The sequence below is a fragment of the Arvicola amphibius genome, chromosome 10 (genome assembly GCF_903992535.2).
Source record: "Arvicola amphibius chromosome 10, mArvAmp1.2, whole genome shotgun sequence".
Classification (NCBI taxonomy): Eukaryota; Metazoa; Chordata; class Mammalia; order Rodentia; family Cricetidae; genus Arvicola; species Arvicola amphibius.
In genome coordinates this window covers 70190032-70213890 of record NC_052056.1, presented here as the reverse complement: position 1 = coordinate 70213890, position 23859 = coordinate 70190032, and the positions used below count along the sequence as shown (strand labels likewise).

Here is a 23859-nt window from a genome sequence, read left to right as displayed (position 1 = left end):
AAGTACTGAAGGCTTTATGTTTCATTATGGTTCAGTTTTCTTAGGTTCTGTTTCTAGAAATTTGTTTATTTCATCTAGGCTGTGCTGTAACTGTTCATAGTATAGTTTTTTATAGTCTTTTTTAAAAGTTTCTGCAGAATTGTAGAAACGACTCCATTATAATTTCTGGTTTTAATAGTGGGAAGCTTCCTTCTTTTTACCTTTGTTCCTTGAGCTAAGATTTATCAATATTGTTGAATTTTGCAAAGAACCAACTTCTGGGTCCTGTTTTCCTTTACTGTTCTCTCTTCCTTCTGCTAGCTTCATATTTAGCTTGTATCTCTTCTTACGTTATAAAGTTATGTTAATTTGTGGTCTTCTCAGCTTTTAATGTAAGAAAGCAGAGGTAAAAATTTCCCTTTTCTGGTACTTTAACTGAATCTTGTAAGTTTTATATACTTCACTGTGTTTTAAATCATTTCTAAGTATCCTCTGATCTCCCTTGTTATGGGCTACTGAACTATAGTTATGCCATCTCATAAAAGAATTCCTAAGAATACTTTATGTGCTAAGTAAATCTTGGTAAAACTGGTCCCGGGACTAGCCCTAAATTCCTATGCAGTATGGCCCTGAGCTAAAGATTACCTACTGTCTCTCTGCTTCAGTAAACAAGGCTTGCTTGCTGTAGATGTCCACTCTGTACATGTCGCAATTGTGTGTTTTTTCAAAATGTTGAGCCAAATGGAAGTTAAGGCTGTGTCCCACTAACTTGTTTGGGAAAGTCCCACCAGTGGTTAAGATTCGGTTGAACTCGGCAGTTTTTCTCTGCAGGTACCACACAACACTTTCATGATTTCTTTTATCCATTAGAGTGTGGTTTCCAGAGCTGTAAAGGAATGTTAGAGATTTTAATGCTACCCTCTCAGTAAAGGACAGAACACAGAGAAGATGAGGACATGTGGAGAATCACACAGTAAGCTAGCTAGATGTAATAGGCATGTAGAGATGTTCTCCAACCAAGATATGTACATTCTTCCCAAGGGCAAATGGGATGTTTTCCTGGATAGATTGTAAGTTGTGTGACCTACTGGGAGGGCTGACGTTATGGTTTAAGTTTAAATTCCTGTGCTTAAGAAATCTATAGAACACAAATGCCTCTAACCTGGAAGTCCCACTTGCCCAAGGACAGATAACTTCCCGGGATGCTGGGGGTTGCTGTTCATGGAAGGTTACAAGTCATATGACTTTGCTTCTGTATAAACGCTTGCTTGCCACAACTGCACAAGACATGCTTGGTCACATGTACACAGGAGGTACATAGGCAGGAAGTATGTCAAGATGTGTGCTTGCCCATAATTGGATAAAGGAGAGAAGTATATAACCTTGTGGGTTGTGTGGGTTTTGCCTTTATAAGCCTCTGACTAATTGGCAGCCAAATACTGGGAACCTCAGGTGTGGATGTGGTTAGTGTCCATAGTCCTGGCCATTTCATAAAGCTTCAAATCTGATGAAGAGGGAACTGCTGTACTGAGAAAGAGATGGAGGAGAGTCACGTGGTCGCTATTTCAAACATGTTTTCCTAAACAAGAGTTGAACCACATATACACTAGTTGTAGCAAATATAATTTAAAATTTTTAACATCACACAAAAGTCCATCCTAATCCAAAATGACTTGGAGACCTGTCTTCGGTAGGCTCATCCCACCTGGTCACCTTTAGTCAAGATGGTGGTGAAGTCACAGGACATCTGTCTTCTCCAGCCCTAGCAAAGATGGCAACCAGCCCTGTGGTTGTCTAATGATGTCAGCAAGCCATGTGTTGCTGCTTATATCCCCAAATGGAATCATGCCACATAGTTCCTTTAAATTATCTATGCATATATTTTTCACTATCAACACCCTGTGTCTCAAGTTTTAAATTAAGCTTTTTTGTTATAGATTTGACAGATTTTTAACCAAAAACATGTCGTGGCTACCACCATTTATACATTCAACTGAGCCTGATCAAGTTCTGTCTAGGTTTCCATGTTTGCATACCAGAAAACACATACCCACCTGCATATGCAAAACAGACAGACAAAGCTTTATGACATTTAACTGGGCCTAACCAATTTCTGTCCTGGCTTCCAGTATCCAAACAATTAGAACCAAGGCGGGGGGGGGGGGGGCGCACTGTCTTGCTTTTTTGCCCTGGGCCGGAGGATGTTGGGTCCCATCAAACCCCTCCTCATCCCAGAATGGAATTCCAGCAGAACCAGATGTCATAGAAAATGACCATGACTTACATGGGAGGTCTTCGTAGACACTTGCTATTTTGCCAGCCTGGCAGTCCACTCTTAGTCTACAGAACTGAAAGCAAGCCTTGAAGCCTTGGACCGTCTCAAGGTGCACACCTCCCAAGGTGGCCCTTCAGCTCCAGAGTCCCAGAGAGAAGGCCTGGGATTTGGGTGGATGACCGGTCTGATCTTACTGAAGGCTGCCAGAAAATGTTAACCCCATTGGGTGAGAAGAGGACCTCAACCAAAATTTTTGAGCCAAATTTGAAGCAAGCTTTATTAAATGGCCAAAACTAGGGATTACAGCCATGACCAAGTGGAATTTGTTTCTGGGATGCAAGGATGGTTTGACATAAAGTGTTGATAACATAATAGGCTGAATGAATAGGGAAAATGATTATTTTAACTGGACAAAAGTGTCTGATAAAATTCAGTTCTTTTTCATGATTAGAAACGCTTACTAAACTATAAGTAGAAGGCAATCACTTAGCATAAGACGTGCCATTCATGTAAAACAGGCAAACACCACACTCAATAATGAAAGACCAAAAGTCTTCCGTTAAAATCAAGAACAAGACAAGGATACCTCTTTGTGCTTGTTGTATTTAAATATCACTGCAAGACCTGACCAGAACAATTAGGGAAGAAAAATGAAAAATGGATCTAAGTTGGAAAACAGGAAGTAAAAATTTCATCTGTTTACAAATATTATTTTATACATTAAAAGCTCTACATTTTACCCAGCCCTCCCACAAAGTTCCTTTAGAGCTAACAACTAGTTTGGTAAAATAACAGAGGCCAAATTCTACACATAGAAAACAGCTGAACTTTTATACAACATACGCCAACAATGAGTGTGGCTTGTTTTATGTCAAATTGAAACTAGCTAGAGCTATCTGAAGGGAGGGAATCTCAATTGAGAAATAACCTCTATAAGATCTGGCTACAGTGTATTTTCTTAATTACTGATTGCTGGGGGAGGATGCGGCCTATTGTGGGTGGTGCCACCTCTGGGCTGGTGGTCCTGGATTCTATAAGAGAGCAAGCTGAGCAAACCATGAGGAGCAAACCAGTAAGCAGCACCTCTCCATGGCCTCTGCATCAGTTCCTGCCTCTAGGTTGCTGCCCTACTTGAGTTCCTGTCCTGACTTCCTTCACTGATAGTCCATGATGTGGAAGTGTCAACCACTTTCTCCCCAGCTTGCTTTTAGTCATGGTGTTTCATCCCAGCAGTAGTAACCCTGACTAAGACAATGAGCAAACCCAATCCGGCCCTCCATGAAACTCACACCCTTTAAAAAAAAAACATCAAAATATAAAGCTGTGTAAGATTTGTTTTCCAACAGTGTAGTGTCTTTTTGGTACATCTAACACCCTATCACATGTGCCTTTAGTAGCCCTGTTCTGCTGGTATTTGTAATACCTTGGTGATACAGAATGGGGTTGGAAATTGACATTTAACTCTAAAGTGGGTTGTTCTTGTATAGTTCCTTTCTGTATGGGGCCAGTACTTTTCTTCAGTTGTCTCTGGTGCAGCTTGTATGACAAAATTGTTCTGTTACCCGAACATCACCTTGAAATTGCAAAGCAAACAAATAAACAAAATCTTAAGCAGCAGCGTCTCCAAAAACAAACCCAAAAGCTTAATGCACCTGCTCTGTTGACATTCTGAATGTTTCTAGATAAATTTAAAATAAAAAAAGGAAAGGAAGAAAACACTTGAAAAAGAAGAAGTGGGCTTGGTGGCATAACCCTAGCAGCCAATCGGAAAGCTCTCCAGCTTGAGAGCAAGGCAAGCTTGAGGCCACCCTGGGTCACACTGGGAAAAACCTTGCTTTTAAAAATAAAACAAAGTGGAAAAAAAAGAAAAAAAAGATGTGAGTGGAGGAGACGGCCGTAGTAGGATACCTACTGTGTGGTTGCTCTTAGCAGAGCAGATGTAGCGGTCACTGGTGAACCTGCTAAGTAGAAAGAGGGAAGGAGTGGGACTTACTGGTGAATGGGTACTGTGTTTCAGTTCGCAAAGAGTAAACAGTTCTGGAGGTGGATTGTTTTAATAAGTGCACAGAAACGTGATTGTTCTTGAGCTTGGGACATTAAAAGATGACCCAAATGCCACTGGGCTTGGTTATTTCAAAAATGGCTAACATGAGTTTATGCTATGCATATTTTCATCAAGTAAAAAGTGTTTTGTTTTGGTTCATTTTTCTCATTGGAGGAGAAACTATCTAATGGGGGAGACAAGGAATATACTGGAAAAAGGAGCAGACAAATGAGTACTGAGACAGAGACAGAGCTTGCCCAGTGGAGGACCACTAGCAGCAGCAGATGTTCCTAGGGAACCTGATGGGAAGATGCTGGGGCCTGAGAACAAGAAGGCGTCAGAAGAGGAGGCTGGGGGAAGGTCTGACAGCATCAGTGTGGAGGGTGGGGAACTGAGGATCTGGCAACTGTGAGAAACAGGGCGGGGTGCGCAGGCCATGTGGGGCAGTTCTCTTCAAAGCTGAGCCTGTGTTTGTTCAAGCTTCCTCCAGACCCACATCTTTGTGGCAGAGGCTAGCATTGGACACAGCTGGGTTGTGACAAAGCCACAGGAAACAAACTGAGGCCTTTCTCATTAAGAAAATGACTTTTTTTTTTTATAGGAAAGAGTGTCATACTTCAAAGTTTTGGTTCAGCTGATCCATTTTTGCCCCATGCCAGATGTGGTAAGATTCGTCAGGAAAGAGGTCTATTAAATATGGGTCCATACACAGACCCAGTTTTAACTCTCAGTGTGAGATGGTTTCTGTGAAACTCAACTGTGTACCTGTTGTGCACAGGGGACCTGAAAGAAGAGATGTCAGGACAAGAGAATATAGTGGCTTCTTTAGAAACATCTGGGACCCTAAGGAGAGAGCCTCGTTCCTGTTGTGAGGCGCAAGTCTGCTGACAGGTTCATCCAGGTCATCCCCAGATAATTATTGGGGCTGAGCCTAAGTAATAGCCCCATTTATTAAACATCACCCGAGGTGCTCCACATCTTGGCTCACCTGAGTTTTACGACATATGAAGCTTGATCATTGTGTTACCCAAGGTCGTTTAGGCTCAAGCTGTAAGAGTTACTCTGAGAGGCTCAGAATGTAAGCAGGATGGAGCAGAGGTGGGGTTGGATGTGGTCTTCCCCCACCCCCGACGCTACCTGAAACCCCAAAGCAGCTTTTGTGTTTTTGTTTATTAGTTAGTTTTACAGCATTGGGAGCAGATCTGAGGTTTCTTCCTGTGCCAAAAGGTGCCTATCGCAACCATCTCCCCGCCTCTGTGGCATTCTTTAAGTGCCAACTTTCTTTCCCAAGGTGTGGATAGACAGGTGTTGGTGGGGGCAGTGTGTGTGCATTTCCATCGTGTATAATCGAGCTAAGGTGAACATAAGGTGAGCGAGCTCTCTTTTCGCTTATTGTTGACATTTTTAGTCTTTCATTTATTTTACAAGGTAGTAGGTTTCCTTATGGACGTTTTGTAAATACCTTGTTGGGCCCTTCCCCATGCCTGCTCCGTCCCATGTCTCTATTTCCCACCCCTCCTCCTAAGCCCTTCTACCCCTGGCATTTCTTCTTCTCTTTCATACCCTATGTATTCTATTACCTTTCCCACCCCTTACCCTTTAAAAAGTTGGATGTCTCCTTCTTGTTAGCTCTTTTCTGGTTTCCCAGGCTCGGCATGTACTCACTCCCACAGAAATACACAGAGGGAAACATGACACGCTAGGATCACAGATGAAAGAATGCACATTTGTCTTTCTGAGCTGGGCCACCCCACCTAGTACAACATTTTCCAGTTCCGTCCACTTTCCTATAAATATCACATTTTTGCATCTGAATAAAGTTCCATGGTGTACAAATATCACATTTCATTGTCTGTTTACCAGTAGATAGACATGTAGATTGAATAAGAACAGAAAGTGGACAAGACATTCTTGTCTTGCTCCTGGTTTTAGTTCTAATTCATTGAGTTTTTCCCATTTTTTATGATGTTGGCGTGGACATGTGATATATAGCCTTGATTATGTTGAGATACATTCCTTCTGTGCTTGGTCAATGCACGAAACACTGCTTTCACCTCAAATGGAACAATACATAAGTTTTTTTCTGGAGCCAATATGAGGCGACCATGGGCCAGAAACAAATTTCCTACTGCAATGTGGGAACAGTTTCATGACGTCTGTATAGTAATAGAGCAAAGAAAGTCATAAACCAGCATGGCTTTCAACACATTGCTGTAATACCAGGTAGGCAGGTCACAACAAAAAGCAGAAAATTCTGCTATATGGTTCAGATGCCATCAGTTGGTGGGCATGAGGGTCCATTCATAAATTCCGAAAGATCTAACCAGTTGTCTCAAGGGTGTTGCTTCATACTCAAAGAGGGGCAGTGGAGGCCAAGGAAACCCAAGATTATTTGTAATAAGGCCCTGGATCTTCAACATTCAAGTCCCCATAATCACCGAAGTTCTGGAATGTTCAACACAGAGGTTTTTTCTTTCTGAGAACTTAAGTTCACACCTTTATCATGAGGAGGTATTGACTGATGCCTGTAATATAGTAAGTATTTGGCCTCATGATTTGGAAGTTAAGCCACTTGAGTACTGTGACTTCTATGGCTTCTTGATTCTGACCATCAGGTACATTCTGTGTCACTGCTGAGCCGAAGAGGGCCAAGACTTGAAAGTGAATTCAATCACCTTCTTACTCAAAAGCTCCAGCTAGAAGTTTGACCAGCTCTGTGTCCCCTCTTTCCTGCCTTGTCTGTCTGATGTGCAGCCAGCAGCCCCGGAATCTCTTTGGCCAGCTGAAGTCCTCTGCCAAGGTTGATGAAGAACACAATACAGTTTCTTCCCTATGGACTCTAGTGAAAGAAGAAAGCACTCCCCCATTGCATACATATGGAAAGCCTGTAGAAAGTATACACAAAACACAGTGTATCCGTGGAGCCAGGTAGACAAGGGAACAGCAGTTTGGGGCTCAGAGTTCTTTTTGTGAGGGCGCTATTGAATCCTATGTGATAATAAAAGCCTATAAATTAGAAGCTATCTCCTCTTATCTAACTCATGTTTCTTTCTAACTCAAACTCCGCCATAACCAGTACTTCCATTAAAATCTCATCTAACCCTAGAATGTTTCCACTGCGGGCAGTTTCCTAGGAAGTGTTGCCTCTGTGTGCATGTGGCGTATAGGATCATGGGTTGCCTTCTAGTAACATCTTTGTCTGGCATTTGGTGATGGAGTAAGGGCCATTCACAGAGGGAGGTGGGCCATGGTCTCCAATTTCCTGGAGAACTTTGTGTAGAATTAAGTATTGTTATTATTTTTTTTGTGGGAGTTTTATTGAGATAAAGGGAGGTGGGGAGTAAAGAGAAAGAAGAGGAAGAAGAGGCAAGGACCAGCCTGCCTCTTTAGAAGAACAGCAGGAAAAGAGAGAATGTTTTTGTTGTTGTTGGTATTTTTTTGGGGGGGTTCAAGACAGGGTTTCTCTGTAGTTTTGGAACTTGTCCTGGAACTTGCTCTGTAGACCAGGCTGGCCTCAAACTCAGAGATCCGCCTGCCTCTGTCTCCCAAGTACTGGTATTAAAGGCGTGTGCCCCCCCCCCAAGTATTATTTTGTTCTTTGTAGAAAGCTTTTCAGCAATAAAGTTGGTTTCTTTGATATGTGGCACATCTTGTCTGAGTATTGCTAGTTTGTATTTTTTTAAGGAATGTGCGTATTTCTTCTAAATTAGCTAATTTATTGGCATGAAGTTGTTCCTCATATTTCTTCACTGTGGTAAGTGCTCATGAAATCTCTAGAGATGGTAGTTCCTTTGAGATGATTCAAATGGTTATTGGAAATCACAGCTTTAAAAGACTCAGGAGGTAGAAAGCAGTTTCTTCATTTCAGAAGTTGCTACGGACCGCTTTCTCTGAGGCAGGTTGTGAGGGACACTGGAGCTCAGCGGCAAATGGCAGTCAGACAGAAATAGCAGCTCTCTACCCAGGCTTTTACCCAACCATTTCACTGTACAAATGAGGCCCAGAAGGAAGGGGGCGGGGAGTGTGTTGAAAGGAGAGCGGGGTCCCTTGTTCCGGCTGCCCGGCTAGCTTAACCCCCAAAATAACCATACAGAAACTGTATTCATTTAAACACTGCCTGGTCCATTAGCTCTAACTTCTTATTGACTAATTCTAACATCTTAATTTAACCCATTTCCATTAATCTGTGTATTGCTACCTGACTATGGCTTACCGGCAAGATTCTAACAGGGGTCTGTCCCAGGCAGGAGATCCATGGTGTCTGCCTGTCTGTCCTTCCCAGCATTCAGTTCTGTTTACTCCTCCTACCTAAGTTCTGCCCTATCAGGCCAAGCAGTTTCTTTATTAACTAGTGAAAGCAACACAAATACAGAAGGACCTCCTACACCAGGAGTGGGGGTAGGTGACCTGCACAGATTGCATTGAAGGTAGTAGCAAAGTCTGCATAGGACATAGCCCCTCTAACAGACAGCTGGTTCAGAACACTCCCCTGCTTTTCTAAAGACATCCTCAAGTCCTTTTCCCTCATTCTTTACCTTGTTTACCCATTTTCCTTATTTCTTCCCTCTTCCACTGTAAGGTAAGGTCTGTGAGAGGGATATTTGTCATTTTGTTCACTGTGATATCAAAGTGTCGATAATAACATTAGTTAGCCAGTCAGTGTGGGAAACACCAGTCAAGGTTGTATTTATTTGTTTCTGTTGTTCACATCACTATACTAGAAGGCAACTTAAAATGAGAGACTAAATTTTGTCTTGCAGTTCAGAGGAACATAGTCTGTCACCGTAGGGAAGGGATGGTGGCGGGAATAGCATGCTCTGTGGCAGTGGCCCAGAACCAAGGTAGGAGGTGCCCGTCCCCAGCAGCCTTTCTCCATTCCCCCCTTTTAATTCAGTCTGGTACTCATGACTCATGACAGCCTCATTTAGAGTGAGCTTCCTCTTAAGTTAAATATGTCTGGAAACCCCCTCACTGACAAAAGGAAACCGTGTACCTCTTTAATGCCCTGTTACTTTCCAAGACAAGTTATGGTGTTCACCACCACAGAAGTACTAACTGCTAGATACCCTTCTGTGATTGACGCTAGATTTCTTTTGCTTATTTTAACACTTCATCTGGAAATACTTCAAACCTTTCAAATATTACAAGACCATATCAGACAAACAAAGATTGTGTATGCTTTTATCCAGACTCAGTTATAAATAGCCTTTTATGATATTTGCTAGATAGTCTGCTCCTTTATATGTTTATTGAGGGACAGATGGATTCGATTTGATTTTTTTTCTTTTTCTGAGACAGAATCTTCCTGTGTGCATAGCCCCAGCTAACCACAAACTCACCTTCCTGCCACAAGCTTCCAAGTACTGATTATCAACATGCTGTACTTTGATAGACACCAGTCCCTAAGTACGTTGGTGTGCGATGCCCAAGCAGGAAAGCACCAGTTCATATTAATGCCATTCTTTCATGTTTCTGTCTCTTGGTTTTGTTAATCTTATGATATCTTTCCTTTACAGCACTAACTCAGAAACAGATACTTCAGTTTTGTCCTTTTAATCTCATTTAATGTGAATATATTCAAAGCCTCCCCTTTTGTATTCACTTATATTTTTGAAAACTGTGTTTCATTATCCTTTGTGCTTTTATTGATTCTTTGCCGATTTCACATCATGTATCCCAGTCCCACCCATCTCCCCCAACCAGTCCATCCTCCACCCTTGCAGTCTCCCTCCCAGAACAAAACGAAATTTAAAAGAAAAACCAAAGAAAGCAAACAAACAAAATATAAAACAAGAAAAAAGGAGACTCTTCTCATGGAAGCTGTAGTGTGCCCTGCAATTCACTCTTCAGTCCGTTCACCTGCACTTGTCAGTAAGTGCTCATGGCCACAAGTCATTGGTCTGGCTGGAGGTTCTGGCCTCTGAGTCATCACTGATAATGGGCTCTCGCTGGGGCTCCTCTTGGCAATCCTGTTGCTGTCCTGTGTTGTGGAGATCCTGCAGTTTTGCATCTGTAGGCTCGTCACCTTCACATGCTCCAACAGTTCATAGATGCAGAGAATATTGAGGGAGGCCAACCCGTAGCCCTTGTTCTGGGCCTGGCAGGTAGCTGGGTTGCTCAACCTGCCAGCTTTCTCCCATTGTCACCACCAGAGTGACAGCACTGCCTTTGTCAGCCCACCCATCTGCAGCCTGCAGCAAACAGTGGGTCCAGTTTCCTTGCTTTTGGGTCTTCAGGTCCAGCTCACTCATGATCACCCCACCAGAGCCAGTTCCACTGTCTTGTCCAGGCAAGGTATAGGACCCACTCTCCCTATTGCTGCAGGGAGCATATGAGGGGATCAGGGTCACCTCCCCTGCTTTCACACCCTCCCTCGGGGCTGACTCACCTGTGCCTGCCCCCCCCCCCCAAAAAAACAGGGTTAGCTCTAGTGTGCTCCCTAGGCGGGATTCAGGGTCTGCTCTCCTGTGTTCTGCAGCCGGTGAGGAGCTGGACATTGTTTTTGCTTTGCTTTATTTGTTTGTTTGTTTTTTAAATCCCCACAGTAATACGTGACCTCAGGTGAGGATATGATAGACAGGTTAAAAAGTGAGTTGTTACAGTACAAGCTAAACAGTTCCCTCCCTCCTTCCCTCCCTCCCTCCCTCCTTCCAACACTCCCTCCCTCCCTCCCTCCCTCCCCCCTCCCTCTCTTCCTCTCTCCCTCCCTCCCTCGATCCTCCCTCGCTCCCTCCGCCCTCCCTCCCTCCCTCCCTCCCCCCTCCCTCCCTCCCCCCTTCCCCCTTCCTCCCTCCCTCCCTCCCTCCATCTCTTCTTTCCTTCTTTTGGTAAGTAAGGAGTCACAGATTGTTACTTCTCAGTGGTTTATAATTCAATGCTGTTCTGAATTCCTTTTTATGCAAATTATTCTAGATCTGGCCCGTGGTGGTTCTTGTTCCTTGTGACATACACACCCTCACATTTTCTTCTTCCATGCCCCGGTCTCTCTTCATTCATTAACTCACTCACTCATTCATTCCTTCACTTTTAGCACTTTTGTACTTTCCGGAAGAGTGAAGTATTCCAGGATATTTGTTTGGCTTTAAATATTAAGTTGTTGTGAATGTGCCCATGAGATACACTTGATATCAGAGATAAGTTCCTTAGTAAATATTGTACAGTGAAGAATGACAGGCAGGTGTAAACACTTGGAGTTCCAGCTCCGTGGGAGATTGAGGCAGAAGAATCCCTTAAGCCTAGGAAGTCAAGGCCAGGGCAGGCAGCACAGAGTGACCTTGCCTCTAAAGAAAAAGTAAATAGATGAGTTGACCCTGTTTGCCTAAGTCAGTGTTGTTGAAGGTGATGTGACCAAAGTCTGGTCAGTTGTCCCTAATTACCAGCCAGCCATTGCCCCAGCAAGGACCTCCCGAAAGTGGTTTTGTTCTCCCTGTTTGTGAAAGCCAGGTGTGGCTGCCCCAAATTAGGCTTAATTAGGCTCCACACACTCATATATAAATAAGCCATTGGCAGTGAAGTTCACAGGCCTCTCTTGAAACGTAAAGACGGAAGAAAAGGCCTACTTCAGTCTTCTGGCCGCAGAGTGTATATACACACACCTATGTGTACTATGGGCTGTGACCTTTGGCCTCACAGGGACCAGTCAGGAAATGTACTGTCTGGACCAGAGCAGAGCCCTGAATTCAGAAAACAGCTAAAGATTTGATTCTCACATATGAAGAATTGGTGAAGATGGGGCTTTTTTCCAGAGTACTGAAATCCAGAAAGCTTTCTTTCCCTCTCTTGTCTTGGTTGCAGAGGGACTTCTGCTTTCTTCTAAGGCTCCTTTAATCTCACAGGTTCTCTTTATTGAAAAATGGTTCTGGTAACCCAGCTCCGACCCTGGTGTGCTCATTCCTGATGGAGTAGTGTTGATTCTCCATGCTTTGTGCAGGTAGAAACATATACATACATATACATCATATACATTAGATACACATATACACATGTTCATATATACATGTGTTTTCTATACATGAAAATATATAGTATATTCATATTTGCATGTGTTCGCATATATACACATAGGTGTGTGTATATACACCTGCATACACATGCTTGCCTTTATCTTTGAAAGCTTCAAGAACTTAGATTCCTTCTACGAAGTTCATATATATTTTTATATCTCACAATGCATACTAATAAGGACACACACATGCTCGTGTGTGTTGATGGCCGGCTTCTTGCTATGTCCTCCCTTCACCTTTCTTCCAGCACAAGCACAGAGACTCTGGTGCCTCTTTCTCTGTTAAGGTCGTCATATTTAGTGGATGAGAGCTCCACCCTATGGCCTCAGGTCCTCCCTAAAGGCCCTGTCTCTAAACACAGGCACACCATAAATCAGATTTTCATCATTTGAATGGGGCACAGCCCTACGTGGAGAGAAGGTGGTCTGGGAAGAAAAGAGCCACAGCCAGAACTAGGCAGAGGTAAGGTCTGAGCAGCCGAATCATGTGTAACCATAGATGAGTACACCATGCATACGTGCGTGCATGCGTGTGTGTTCTACACTTATTTTCTATACATTAGTATTTGTTACTTTGTGGTTGGCAAGGTTGCTTTTGAGGAGCAATGCCTATGTCCCGGAGTAGCCTTTTCTTGCTAGCTCTTCTTCTGAGCTCTGTTGCTATAGGGATGATTGAGTCTCTTCATGATCTCATCCCTTTCCCACCAGGATCCTTTGACAGTTCATACTGCCTTGTCACATAAGTACAGAAGCTTTGCTCTTTCCAGTATTGGCTGGTCCCTTAGGCACGGCCTCATAGGATGTGGTGTGTGTGAACAAACGTTTTAGACCTAAGTCTACCAAGACCACAGAGAGGAGGAGGAAGCAGACCAGGAATTCGCACTTCCAGCCCTCCATAGGTCTCAGGGACTCTTTCTTTGAGTTGATGTTTAAATGCCACCCAATAGAAACAGATGTCGATAAGTTCAGAACCATTTCACTTGAAGGGGTTGGGAAGGTAGGTACACTGATGCTTCATGACTTTCCCTTTTCCCTCCAGCAGAGCCCAGCCCTGGCCATTTGCTGCTCTCCTCTCCCTAAATGTGCCATTTATCGCCTCTCTCCAGTGTCTTGAAATGCCTTTCTGTTCATCTCAAGCAGCTCAGAGGACCAAGCAGTTGCCTGTGTACAAGGGGATGTGATGCTTTATTTAAATTCCTGGGGGGGGGGGGCTGTAAGAGTGTCCCCAGCTGGAGCAGGAAGACTGGAGGTCTCCTGCCCTTAAGCTTCTGTTCCGTCTCTGCCTCCAGCTCACAACCTCTGACAGTGCTGCCTCTTCCCTGGACTTCACTTTACTCATCTACAAAATGGTGCTTTAATCAATCCTTCTGGAATCTTCCGGGTGTGACATGCTAACCTCAGTCAGGAATCAGTATTTTCATGATATACTTTCAAGCTCCTCCCCTTAGACATCCCTCTCCAAGAGCCTGGAACCCATGTTGCATATGTGAGTCACTTTAGGGTTTGGTTAGAAGTCTGCCCTCTCGAGACGAGTAGGAGACTCATGGTCTGACTCGAACTAATAAGTTGCGTGACTTGGGCAAGTTCCTTGGCATTCCTGAGTTTAGTACAACTTTTATGAATCAGTGCCTCCTAGGACCATTGTGAATATTTTTACTACAATGAATAAACACTCAGTTGTAGCCATCAGTCAATGGCACATTATTATCATTTATAATAAAGGCGAAAGTTTGGTTTCTCTCTTGGGGTTTCTGAGGACAGTAAAGCCACAGATGCTGAGAAAGTTTACAGAAGCCAACAGAGGCTGGAAGTAGCCTCTTCCCTTACACATGAAGGAAACAGCTGGATTGGGGCATGTGTGTATGTGTACTTAGGAAGACTACCAGAAGCTGGTTCACCTTTGGGATACAGATGAGAAGGACCTACCACTTGGTTCCTGTCCATCTCCCTCTGTCTCTGTATTCTAACCACACTAAAAATTTATAGTCCCCAAACAGACACCTTCCATATATAATAGAAATTAGGTTTGGCTGTAGTGACAGGAACCACCTCATCACCCCCGCCCCCCGCCCTGAGACTTTCTTAATTAGGCCAAATGTATTCACTCTTCTGTCTTATGAAAGTTCAGGGTAGACATTTCTGACTTTCACATTGTCTGCTGTGACAAAGTTCCAGGTTCTTCTACTTTTTATATCACTGTTGTTGTCAGCCTACGACCTCATGATGACCCCTCAAGCTGCAGAGGTCACATCCACATTTCAGGCAACCAAAGGGGAAGGGTCACCTCTTGGAAGCCATATTCTTCACCCATTATTGGTTAGAATTAGTTACTTGGCCGTTTAGCTGCAAGAGAAGCTGACAAGTATTTACTTCAGATAGCCTCTTCTAGGTTGTCACTCGGTGAAATAAATATCTGAGGTTACCGAGGAAGGAAGAAAGAAGAGGCTCGTGTTGACAGTTCTCCATTTCCTGGACTCTCGCATCTTCTAGCATCAGGGATCTGCACTTGTTCTCTGTGTTTGGAACATTCTTGCTCCCTTGACCCCCATGATGTGGCATGTTCATATTTATCATGCCCTAATGATTAAACACCCCATTGTCATCCTTACCCTGTCTCTGGTGTCATACTATTGTATGTTTAGCCATTGTTTCATTGTTGACCTTCTCTATCAGGCTGTGACCACCTGAGGGGCAGGGTCTGTGTAACCCTTGGCTCTTTAGCAACTGATCTAATGATACAAATGCTGGCTGACGTGAGTTCACCACCATAACTCTTGTCTCACAGAAGAGCGTGCTCCGCACAAGATGATCTCTACAGGCTTGCAGGGGTCCTCCATCTATAGAAAGGGACAGGAAGTTCATGACATTGCTATTCTTTGTACCACACATAAATCTCCCTTAGTGTCGCTACCAGACACTGTAGCGATGCCGTGAGGTCTCTGCCCTAACACTGGTGACCGAGGTAAGAAGGGGTTGTTGTAATTTTGTTCCTCTCATTTTCAGCCCCTTCTCAATCTGGTTTTTACCATATGCACTGCTCACTTTTAACCTGGGAACCTCATGCCTGAGCTATTCTTTACAATGAGTGTTTGATAGCTATCTCATATTACGTGTGCTTACGAGTGCGTGCGTGCGTGAGTGTGTGTGTGTGTGTGTGTCTTTTAAAAGGATGTAGCTCTCCTCATTATTAAGCCTTTAGGGCTAATCTTTCCTCTTTACTTATATTCCACATTTGATTCTTAAAACAGCTCCTCTTTTGTGTTTATTTTTGAGATAATAATCTAATTATGACATTTCTCCCTTCCCTCCCTCTAAACCCTCTCATATACTCCTACTCACTCTCCTTCAAATTCATGATCTCTTTCTTCACTGTCTGTTATTGCATGTGTCTATGTATTTGTGTATTCACATATATTCCTCAATATCCAGTCGGTCCATATAATGTTACTTGTATGCATGTTTTCAGAGATTCTGTTTGGTGCTGGACAACCAACTGGAGTCCTCTTCCCTGCTCCCAGCTTTCTTCCATCGCCTGTTGTTCTTGTAGGGTTGAAGCCTGCTTGGCTTGTCCCTGTCCAAGCTGACAAGTCTGTTGTTGTCTTCCTTGTTCAGCTTACGTTTGGGCAGTCATGTGGGTGAGACGTCACAGGTGGAACTTCTGATGTTACTAGAAGACACACTCTCACAGTAGGTGGCAGATGAATATCTCTCAGGCTGCTGAGAACCTGCATCTGAAGTGTGCTTATTTTATTTTTGAAGTATACTTGTTCCCTTCGTGTGAGCTGCTGACTTCTATTGTTCAGCCATGTGACCGTGTCTTGGTAACAGAAAAACTATGATCTGTTTGGCCTCTATGAAAGATGATGTAATCAGACTAGACTAGACTCTGTGGGTGGTTAAAAGGATTTTTGTGGATCCTCAATTACATTTAATAAGGACTTAAAATCCACTCTGACTTCTCCTGTGAGGCACAAGGACCCTCGCTTCAGAATATGAGCATTGGAGACCCAGGGTGGCCGAAGCAAGGCAGTCAGTTTATTACTTTATGATTTTGCAAGGCTAGACATCAGCCCAGAGTGACGGGCACACTGACTGAGTTCAGAGAACAAACAGACTTAGAGCCCAGAGAGCCTGATTCGTCCTCCCTTTCCTCACTCGCTGAGCGATCCAGAGTGAGTGTCCACGTCATCTGGCTTGTCTTTCTCTCTGCTACTTATGTTTATCTATTTCTTACCAAAGATAGTGGGTAGGTTCATTGTTAAATTTGTTGACATTTATTGAGTGTTTATTTAAAACTTATCAGACATTTGACCTTGTCATGTCCCTGGTGCTTAGGCAAGCTTGGCTGTTAGTAATTTGTGCTGGGCCTGTAGCTGGACTGGCAGAGGCTAGCTGGGACCCAGTATTTTCAGTATATCTGTAAACTTGCCTGTGGCATCTTTGAAAATGGGCCATAATTTTTTTGTTTCTCTACTCCTGGCACTGTATAGCTATAGGACTAGGGTACGGTACCATTTTCACTGTAACCCTTTAGATTCAGGGTCCGAGCAGAACCCTTTCTACTCCATGGCTAACAGCTTGCTGTAAACTCAGTTCTCGCGAGCATCCTTCCTGTCTTTCCATTGAAGGGAAGCACTAAACCAGCTTGGGTCTCAGGCGGTACCAACTTGGTGATGTGTCAATTGTTATTATGAGCCAAATATTTACACACAGTGCTTATGTCACATCCTGTCTCTTTCTCCCTGCAGTTAATCACCACAGAAAAGCAGTTCCTGAAGAACAGCTTGTACAACGAAGGAATCCTCATTGTGTGGGACCCATCTTTGTACCATGCTGATATCCCAAGTGTAAGTGGACCTTCCATCTGCCCTTGGATTTGTTTTTATGTTTTTAAAGCCATACCTGACTGAGCCATTCCTGGCTGTTTGGGTTTTAGGCCGCCCTCTACACGGTTGTGGGGGTGAGGGCTAGCAAACTCAGAATCCCCCCTGTCCTAACCAGTCCCTCTGGGTGCCTTCCCTGGAAGGTCATTTGCATATTTTCTGGAGAAGATGCCTGTTAAGAGTGTTGGAGACTGGGCCAGTGGTCATCCGGAGTAAGAGCTGTTTATCAATGCTTGCTTACTGTGTTCATCAAGGCCACTTACTCCCGATGAATCCTGGTGAAGCAAGAACAATTACTGTTACTCCTATCAGTAATGTCACGTTTCTGCTCCTCACTTCTGACATCCAGAAGTCTTCTCATTGCACTCTTGTAACCCTATCCAGAAGTAGGTGGAAGTGTGGTGGCTCCCATTTTACAGCTGGGAAAGCTAAGCATAGAAAGGCGAAACCCGTGCCAGGACCGGATTTCCTAACTCAATGGCACAGATCTGCACTGTCCATTGTTTTAAGGTAGAAGATCGGAGCCATGGGCCTGCTGGCTTCTCAGGCTTTCTGTCCCCTCATTTTGTTTTATAGATGTAGGTTAGCCTCTCTTGTCATAGGCTGTTGTGGCCTCAAGAGAATGGCTTTCCAGAAGCAGGACAGCAAGCACTTCTCCTGGCACACTGAATCCTTAAATGCCCACCGATGGCTAGTCGGCTGTGATAGTCACCAGTGCCTTTGCTTCTGAAGTCTCTAGTTTTCCAGTGATCTCAGTTATAATCAAGTCTGCCTGATCGGGCAAAGGACGACTCTTGAACTCACAGATGCAACAACTTGGTCCCCAATTTTCTCTCCTTTAATAGTAAGAGTACCTTGGTATGCTGGTCCTAGCTACTGGGGAAGCTGAGGCAGGAGGATCACTTGAGACCAGGAACTCAGGACAGCCTTTTTGCAAAATTAGTGAGAACAGCTTAAAAACAAACAAACGAACAGCAAATAAAAGCTAGTTTAGATGGTGCAGAGACCCCCTTTCAGCTGATACCATTCCCAGTCTTGGTGGCTCTGAAACCTGAGGCCACCAGTCCAACAGTGCCGTGAGCATAGACTATGTCCTGGTCCCTACCCCACTACCCACTCATGCTGTGATTTGGAGAAGTCTGTGATCTGCTGCAAGACAAAGCTGATGCTCTGGCAAGAATGCTTATGCAAGGAGCACATTTCTTCATTGACCCAACCACTTCCTTTTTTTTCCTCCCAGTGGTATAAGAAGCCAGACTACAATTTCTTCGAAACGTATAAGAATTATCGCAAGCTGTACCCCAACCAGCCCTTTTATATGCTCAGGCCTCAGATGCCATGGGAACTGTGGGACATCATGCAGGAAATCTCTCCAGACTGGATTCAACCAAACCCGCCATCCTCCGGCATGCTGGGTGAGTCCGGGCCTGGAGAAGTCCTGCATTGTTTTCTAGAAGAGGTTGACTTTCTTCTTGGGTCTCATTCATTCACCAGAACAGTTGCTGAGCTTGTACACTGTACTAAGTTCTATCTCAAGTAAGATGTGATTTTTCTTCTTAGGATGTCTGCCGAGGGAGTTCAGTCAGGCATCTCAGGCCACACTGAGGAGTGGCCTTGCTATTGTCAGAGAGAAGAACCCTGCTAGCTACACAGTCGGAGATAGTTCTGTGGAGGAGAGAAGGAGGATTTAACATGGAGCAATAGTGTAAACAGATGCACAAGCAAAGAGAAAGTGAGAGAGTAGGGCCTTGGATGAAGTGAGACCCTGGGCTTAGGTTTACAATTTGGAGAGTATGCCAAAACTATGAATCAAGTAATATGATTAATCTTCTATTAAAACTAATAATCAAGATATTCAGTGTCTTCAAAATTCACAACGCTAAAAAGTACAAAGAACAAAATGTTACATACTTAAATATCGACAGAAGTAGAAAGACCACTCTGCAGAACGATGTTTGGAATCCGAGTCAATTGTATCTCTCTTGCTTTGTGGATGCCTTCGTCACAACCCTAAGAAAAGACAGGCAAGCTTGCCTGTGTGGGATTGTGTAGGACGTGGGGAGCTGACATGGGATGGCCTGGGCATTAGGGTCCTGAACTCTGGTCAAAGGCCCTCTTCTTGGGCTCTTCCCACGTCCTTTAGCTCTTACCACCCATCTATCCTTCCCTCCCTTTCTCTTTGGGCAGACCACTGGGACATTTCCATGAGTGTACAGGCTCTCCAGGCAGAGGGATGGACACTCTTTCCATGGGTACCTGTAGTGGAACACTTTGAGCCAGATGGTTCCAGGAACCCATCCCTGTGCATTATCTGTCTGCTTCCCATACTGTGGCACTAACTATGTTTTGCTTATCCTTGTGGGATTGGCATTGGTAAATATTCCTGGGGTAAATGAGTAACTTTTCTATTCGGGGCAGAGATGAAAAGAAATTTGGGCCCTTGCAGTATGGCATCCACTCTCTAACGTCTGCTTCAGCTATTATGTTGGTGCATCTGTGTTCTCCTTGGAGCCTTTAGAGCAGCCATAGTTGACATGCCGAGGAACACACTTCCTGTTACCCCATTGCCCTGCTGTTGACCGTGTTGTCCCGGCTGTGGCTGTTCTTCCTCCTATATACGCTGCCCCTTCACCCCACACCAGTGCTCTAAGGCCTTACTGAGGAGAAGTGTCCCTTCCTGACATTTCTAGGGGTGCTTCTGTAGTGCCTACATCCGTCACAGAGCTAACTTTTCTTCCTCATTGAGCCAGGAGCCATTGGCGGTCAGAAGTGTTTTTTCCAGCACATGATTCTTCCAGAACAGAGCTGTTGCCACAATCTGTAGCTTCACCCCCGATTTGGGAGCTGCTCCATTTTAAAGATGCCCTATATTACCAGTGACTGAAAAGGGCTCCTTCAGTTGCAGTCTTACTGAACCCTAACAGTAGCCTACACAGCAGAAGCATTGCATAGGCCTCCTTCTTGGAGCAGATGTGAGACACATAGAGACATGGCTTCCAGCACAAGACAACTCAGCCAGTCAGGGTCAAGTCTGGGTGGCCCTGTGCCTGGATGAGCTTGCAGCTCACTGCGCCGCCTCCCTGGACAGTACCAGTGTGGACCGTCGTTGGCTCTGCTTTCCTCTGGTCTCATCCCAGTGAAGGGGAGAAGTTTTCTGTCCTCAGAGCTGTGTCCTATGGATATTCTGAGTCTGTCTTCTTAACTGCTCTCCATGAGGCTTTGGCGGGGTGTAGTCACACTGGAAGAGCTGAGCACAAGTGTCAGCATTGTTTCATGGCTGTCTCCTAACCATTGGCGTACTATAGCTTACTCCACCGATAACTTCACCAAGGGAGCCCTTCAATCCTATAGAATGGCGGAAGATTTACACATACCAGACTGTAGCCTTGGTGCTTGGGACACAGAGCTATGAGATAGATCAGTCTGTTGGTCTCGACTTATCAGAAAAACCCAGGCTGGGAATCATAGGAATAGCTCAAATGCTGGGTGGCTGCTCACCAAATTCAAGGTACTGGGCAGAGTTCTGGGTTGCTTCCGGTTACTGGACATGACTCGCCTCTGCTTCCTTCTCTAGGTATCATGATCATGATGACATTGTGCGACCAGGTAGATATTTATGAGTTCCTTCCATCCAAGCGTAAGACCGACATGTGCTACTACCACCAGAGCTTCTTCGACAGCGCCTGCACAATGGGCGCCTACCACCCGCTCCTCTTTGAGAAGAACTTGGTGAAGCATCTCAACGAGGGGACAGATGAAGACATTTATTTGTTTGGGAAAGCCACGCTGTCTGGCTTCCGGAACATTAACTGTTGAACACATGTCTCTAGCCGGGCACTCTGATTCTTCTTAGGCTGTTTATATGGCTGGTCTCCTGGTTACCCCTGCTTGGAGGAGCGGTTTGTTTGTTTGTTTTCCCCAACAGGCCCGAGCCTGCTTCTTGTACTCTAGGGAATTTTGTTGGCAAGAACTCATGGGCTTCCACAGCCTGATGGCAAGGAGGCGGACCTGGTCTTCCCTGCAGCCACAGAGGATAGGAGCTCAGATTCCTGCCACACACATTCCTCCTAGATAGCACCCTCCTCCCCTTCAACACAGGCAGGGGAAAGAGCCACATTTCTCATCAGGCTTGTTAAAACCAGACTTTGTTTTTCCCAACTGAATGATGTCACCCTCACAAACCATCACCCCCCATACCCCACCCCCACCCTTGCCCCCGTGGCTTGAAATCTCTACATAGATAGTGATTTCACATCTCTAAGAAACTCTCCCAGGCTTGGTTTGTGCCAGATGCAGGGTGGTTCGGGGAAGTGAAAGCAAATCATTGGTACTGGAATCATGCTCAGTTACGCCAAAGCAAAATCGTCCCCAAGGGCACTTCCCTAGGGACAGTGTCCTATTGCCACCCTGTCTGGCTAGGCCAATCCTTAAGCCAGGGTGCTTCGGAGCAAAGGCTCTCGAGTGTCCCCTTTTCCCTCTCCATGTGGAGACCAAAGGTACAGAGACCTCCTGTCCCTGTCCTCAACCTGTTCACTGGTGAACAGAAGAGATGACACCCAACAGGTAGCTAGAATGCAAACATTCCCTGTGCTCAGGGGCACTGGGCTTTGGAAAGGAGGGGCCTGCTGTCCTTATGCCCAGGAGAAGCCAGAGCTGCCATGTTCTCGTAGAGCCGTGACATTGGGAAAGGGACACATGCCAAACAAGCAGATGTCACCCGAGTCAGAAGAGCTGTGTTGTTCTTTCTCCCGTTCTCATTATCTAAGGCCTGTTAGGACATGGGAGCTAAGATATTGTTGTTAGGAAGCCCCTTACCCACTTCGGCAGCGAGTGCTGCCCCACAGTGGACACCAGGGGAGTCAGAAAGACCGGGGCTCTCTTTCTCTCTCTCTCTCTCTCTCTCTCTCTCTCTCTCTCTCTCATATATATATATATATATATATATATATATTTTTTTTTTTTTTTTTTAATGTCGACTCTCTAACCTTCTGCCACCCTTCCTGTCCTGTAAAGCAGTCTCCCCCTCCCGGATTACTTTGAATCATTTTTCTGTTTGACAATTATCCTGACCCCCAACTTCTTTGACCTCATGGGCCCTCCATGGAAGGTCTCTCAGGGTGTGGGGACTACGTTTTCCAGGACTTTAGGTTAGCATCTTAATCATACTTGATTCTCACTAGGCGTGAGGTGTGTGGTTGACGATCGTCCTGCGCTCCACCAGCTCCCAGCAAAGGAGTGGCATTGGTCTCTGGGCAGGAAGTTTGACACGCATACTCTTGCAACAATTTTCTGACACCTGTCTACCTGGTGGGGAACCACAATGGCCCACTCAGGCCCCCGTGTGGAGCGGCTCAGTGACCTGTTTATGGCAAATGAAATAAAATGAATGTGAATGAAGCAAGGTCACTAAGACACAGTCCACTGGCCTCCCAAGCCTGGCCCTGTGTGCTCACAGGGCTCCCGTGTTTGAGCTTCAGACCCACGGTCCTTGAACTCAGACGCCTGTTTACTGCTGACCCCTTGCCTTACGTAAGCAGACAGTAGGAACCCTCAAGTGAAAGGCCCTGGGTTTTCAGGTTGACCCCGAGTGACTCACTGTGCCACTTCACACAAAGTCTCTTCCTCGGGCCTTTGTTTCCAGATCTGTACAATGGGGGTGACAATCCTACCTCACAGGGCCGTGTGGGGACCACAGGAAGGCTTGTGGCTGGACTGTGTCCACGGTGCATAGGAAGTAGGTACCCTGCTGTCCCTTGCTGCAAGGGAGCAGGGCAGTGAAGAGGAACATGGAGTCCATTCTATTGTGAGGCAACTGTCTCATTTGCAACACCCAGGAGCCTGCCCCTCCTTGCTGTCCGCACCTCAGGTCTGTTTCCGCTCGAGTGTGCACCGGAGCGTTGGGCTGCTTGGCGGCTGTGTGGGGTGAGGCAAGGGCATCCCTGGCTTCCTTGGGGTTCTGCTCTCACATGCCCATTCTAACTCATGAGGACCGGGGGTGGAGTGCCCAGGAGGCTGATATCCTGTCAGCAGGAGGTACATGTCGACGTGGGGTTGGAGACAACACTGGGTAGATTCTAGTTTTTTTTAACTGTTCTTAATGTGAGGGAATAAATTAATTTATGTGTAATATGATTTTGGCATCTGTAAAACTTTCTCTGTGCTCCGTAAATGTGGAGGCCTGAGTAAAGTAGACCATGGCGTGGATGTGGGTGGTGGTGGAAGTTTGCTGATATGTTTAATATTTGAGACAGGCAGTTTCAAGATGTGTGATTTTGAGAGCCTCTGTCTCCCTGGGCATTGACTTTAGTAGTCATCTGTGCATCCTAAGTCATAGGACCCTTCTGCCAATCAGATCTGCTGTGGCTCTTGGTTCGGGGTATGAGAGAGTATCAGAGACTTTAACTGCATTCCTGTTGATTCTAAATTATCCAAAGATCATACACATTTTAAAATAAATATTTTTTTTTCAAAAATCTGCCTCTTCTCTTCATACCTGCTAAAGGGGATGAGCAGTCATCCACGCTTGTGTCCCAAGAAGACCCATCTTCCTCCCGGAGTCGCTGGCCTTGATCTCCCTTCACCACACCAGGAAAAGCTGTACAGGCTACGCATGTATTGCGAAGGATGGAATCTTGGAACTGTTGATGGTTTATTGATTTTCCCCCCTGTTCACTCT

General features: G+C 45.1%; 1 protein-coding gene across 4 annotated transcripts in view; it reads left to right on the top strand.

Moving 5' to 3' along the window:
• The window catches only part of St6gal1 (ST6 beta-galactoside alpha-2,6-sialyltransferase 1), a 49341-nt gene extending 25692 nt beyond the window's left edge, over positions 1-23649 (top strand). For all 4 annotated transcript variants that reach the window (XM_038344623.2, XM_038344624.2, XM_038344621.2 and 1 more), the window contains 3 exons: positions 17049-17147; positions 18424-18598; positions 20758-23649. In XM_038344623.2, coding sequence (XP_038200551.1) covers positions 17049-17147; positions 18424-18598; positions 20758-20999 — 516 coding nt within the window. In that variant the 3' untranslated portion in view covers positions 21000-23649. The remainder of the gene's footprint in view (positions 1-17048; positions 17148-18423; positions 18599-20757) is intronic.
• Positions 23650-23859: the final 210 nt, after the last annotated feature.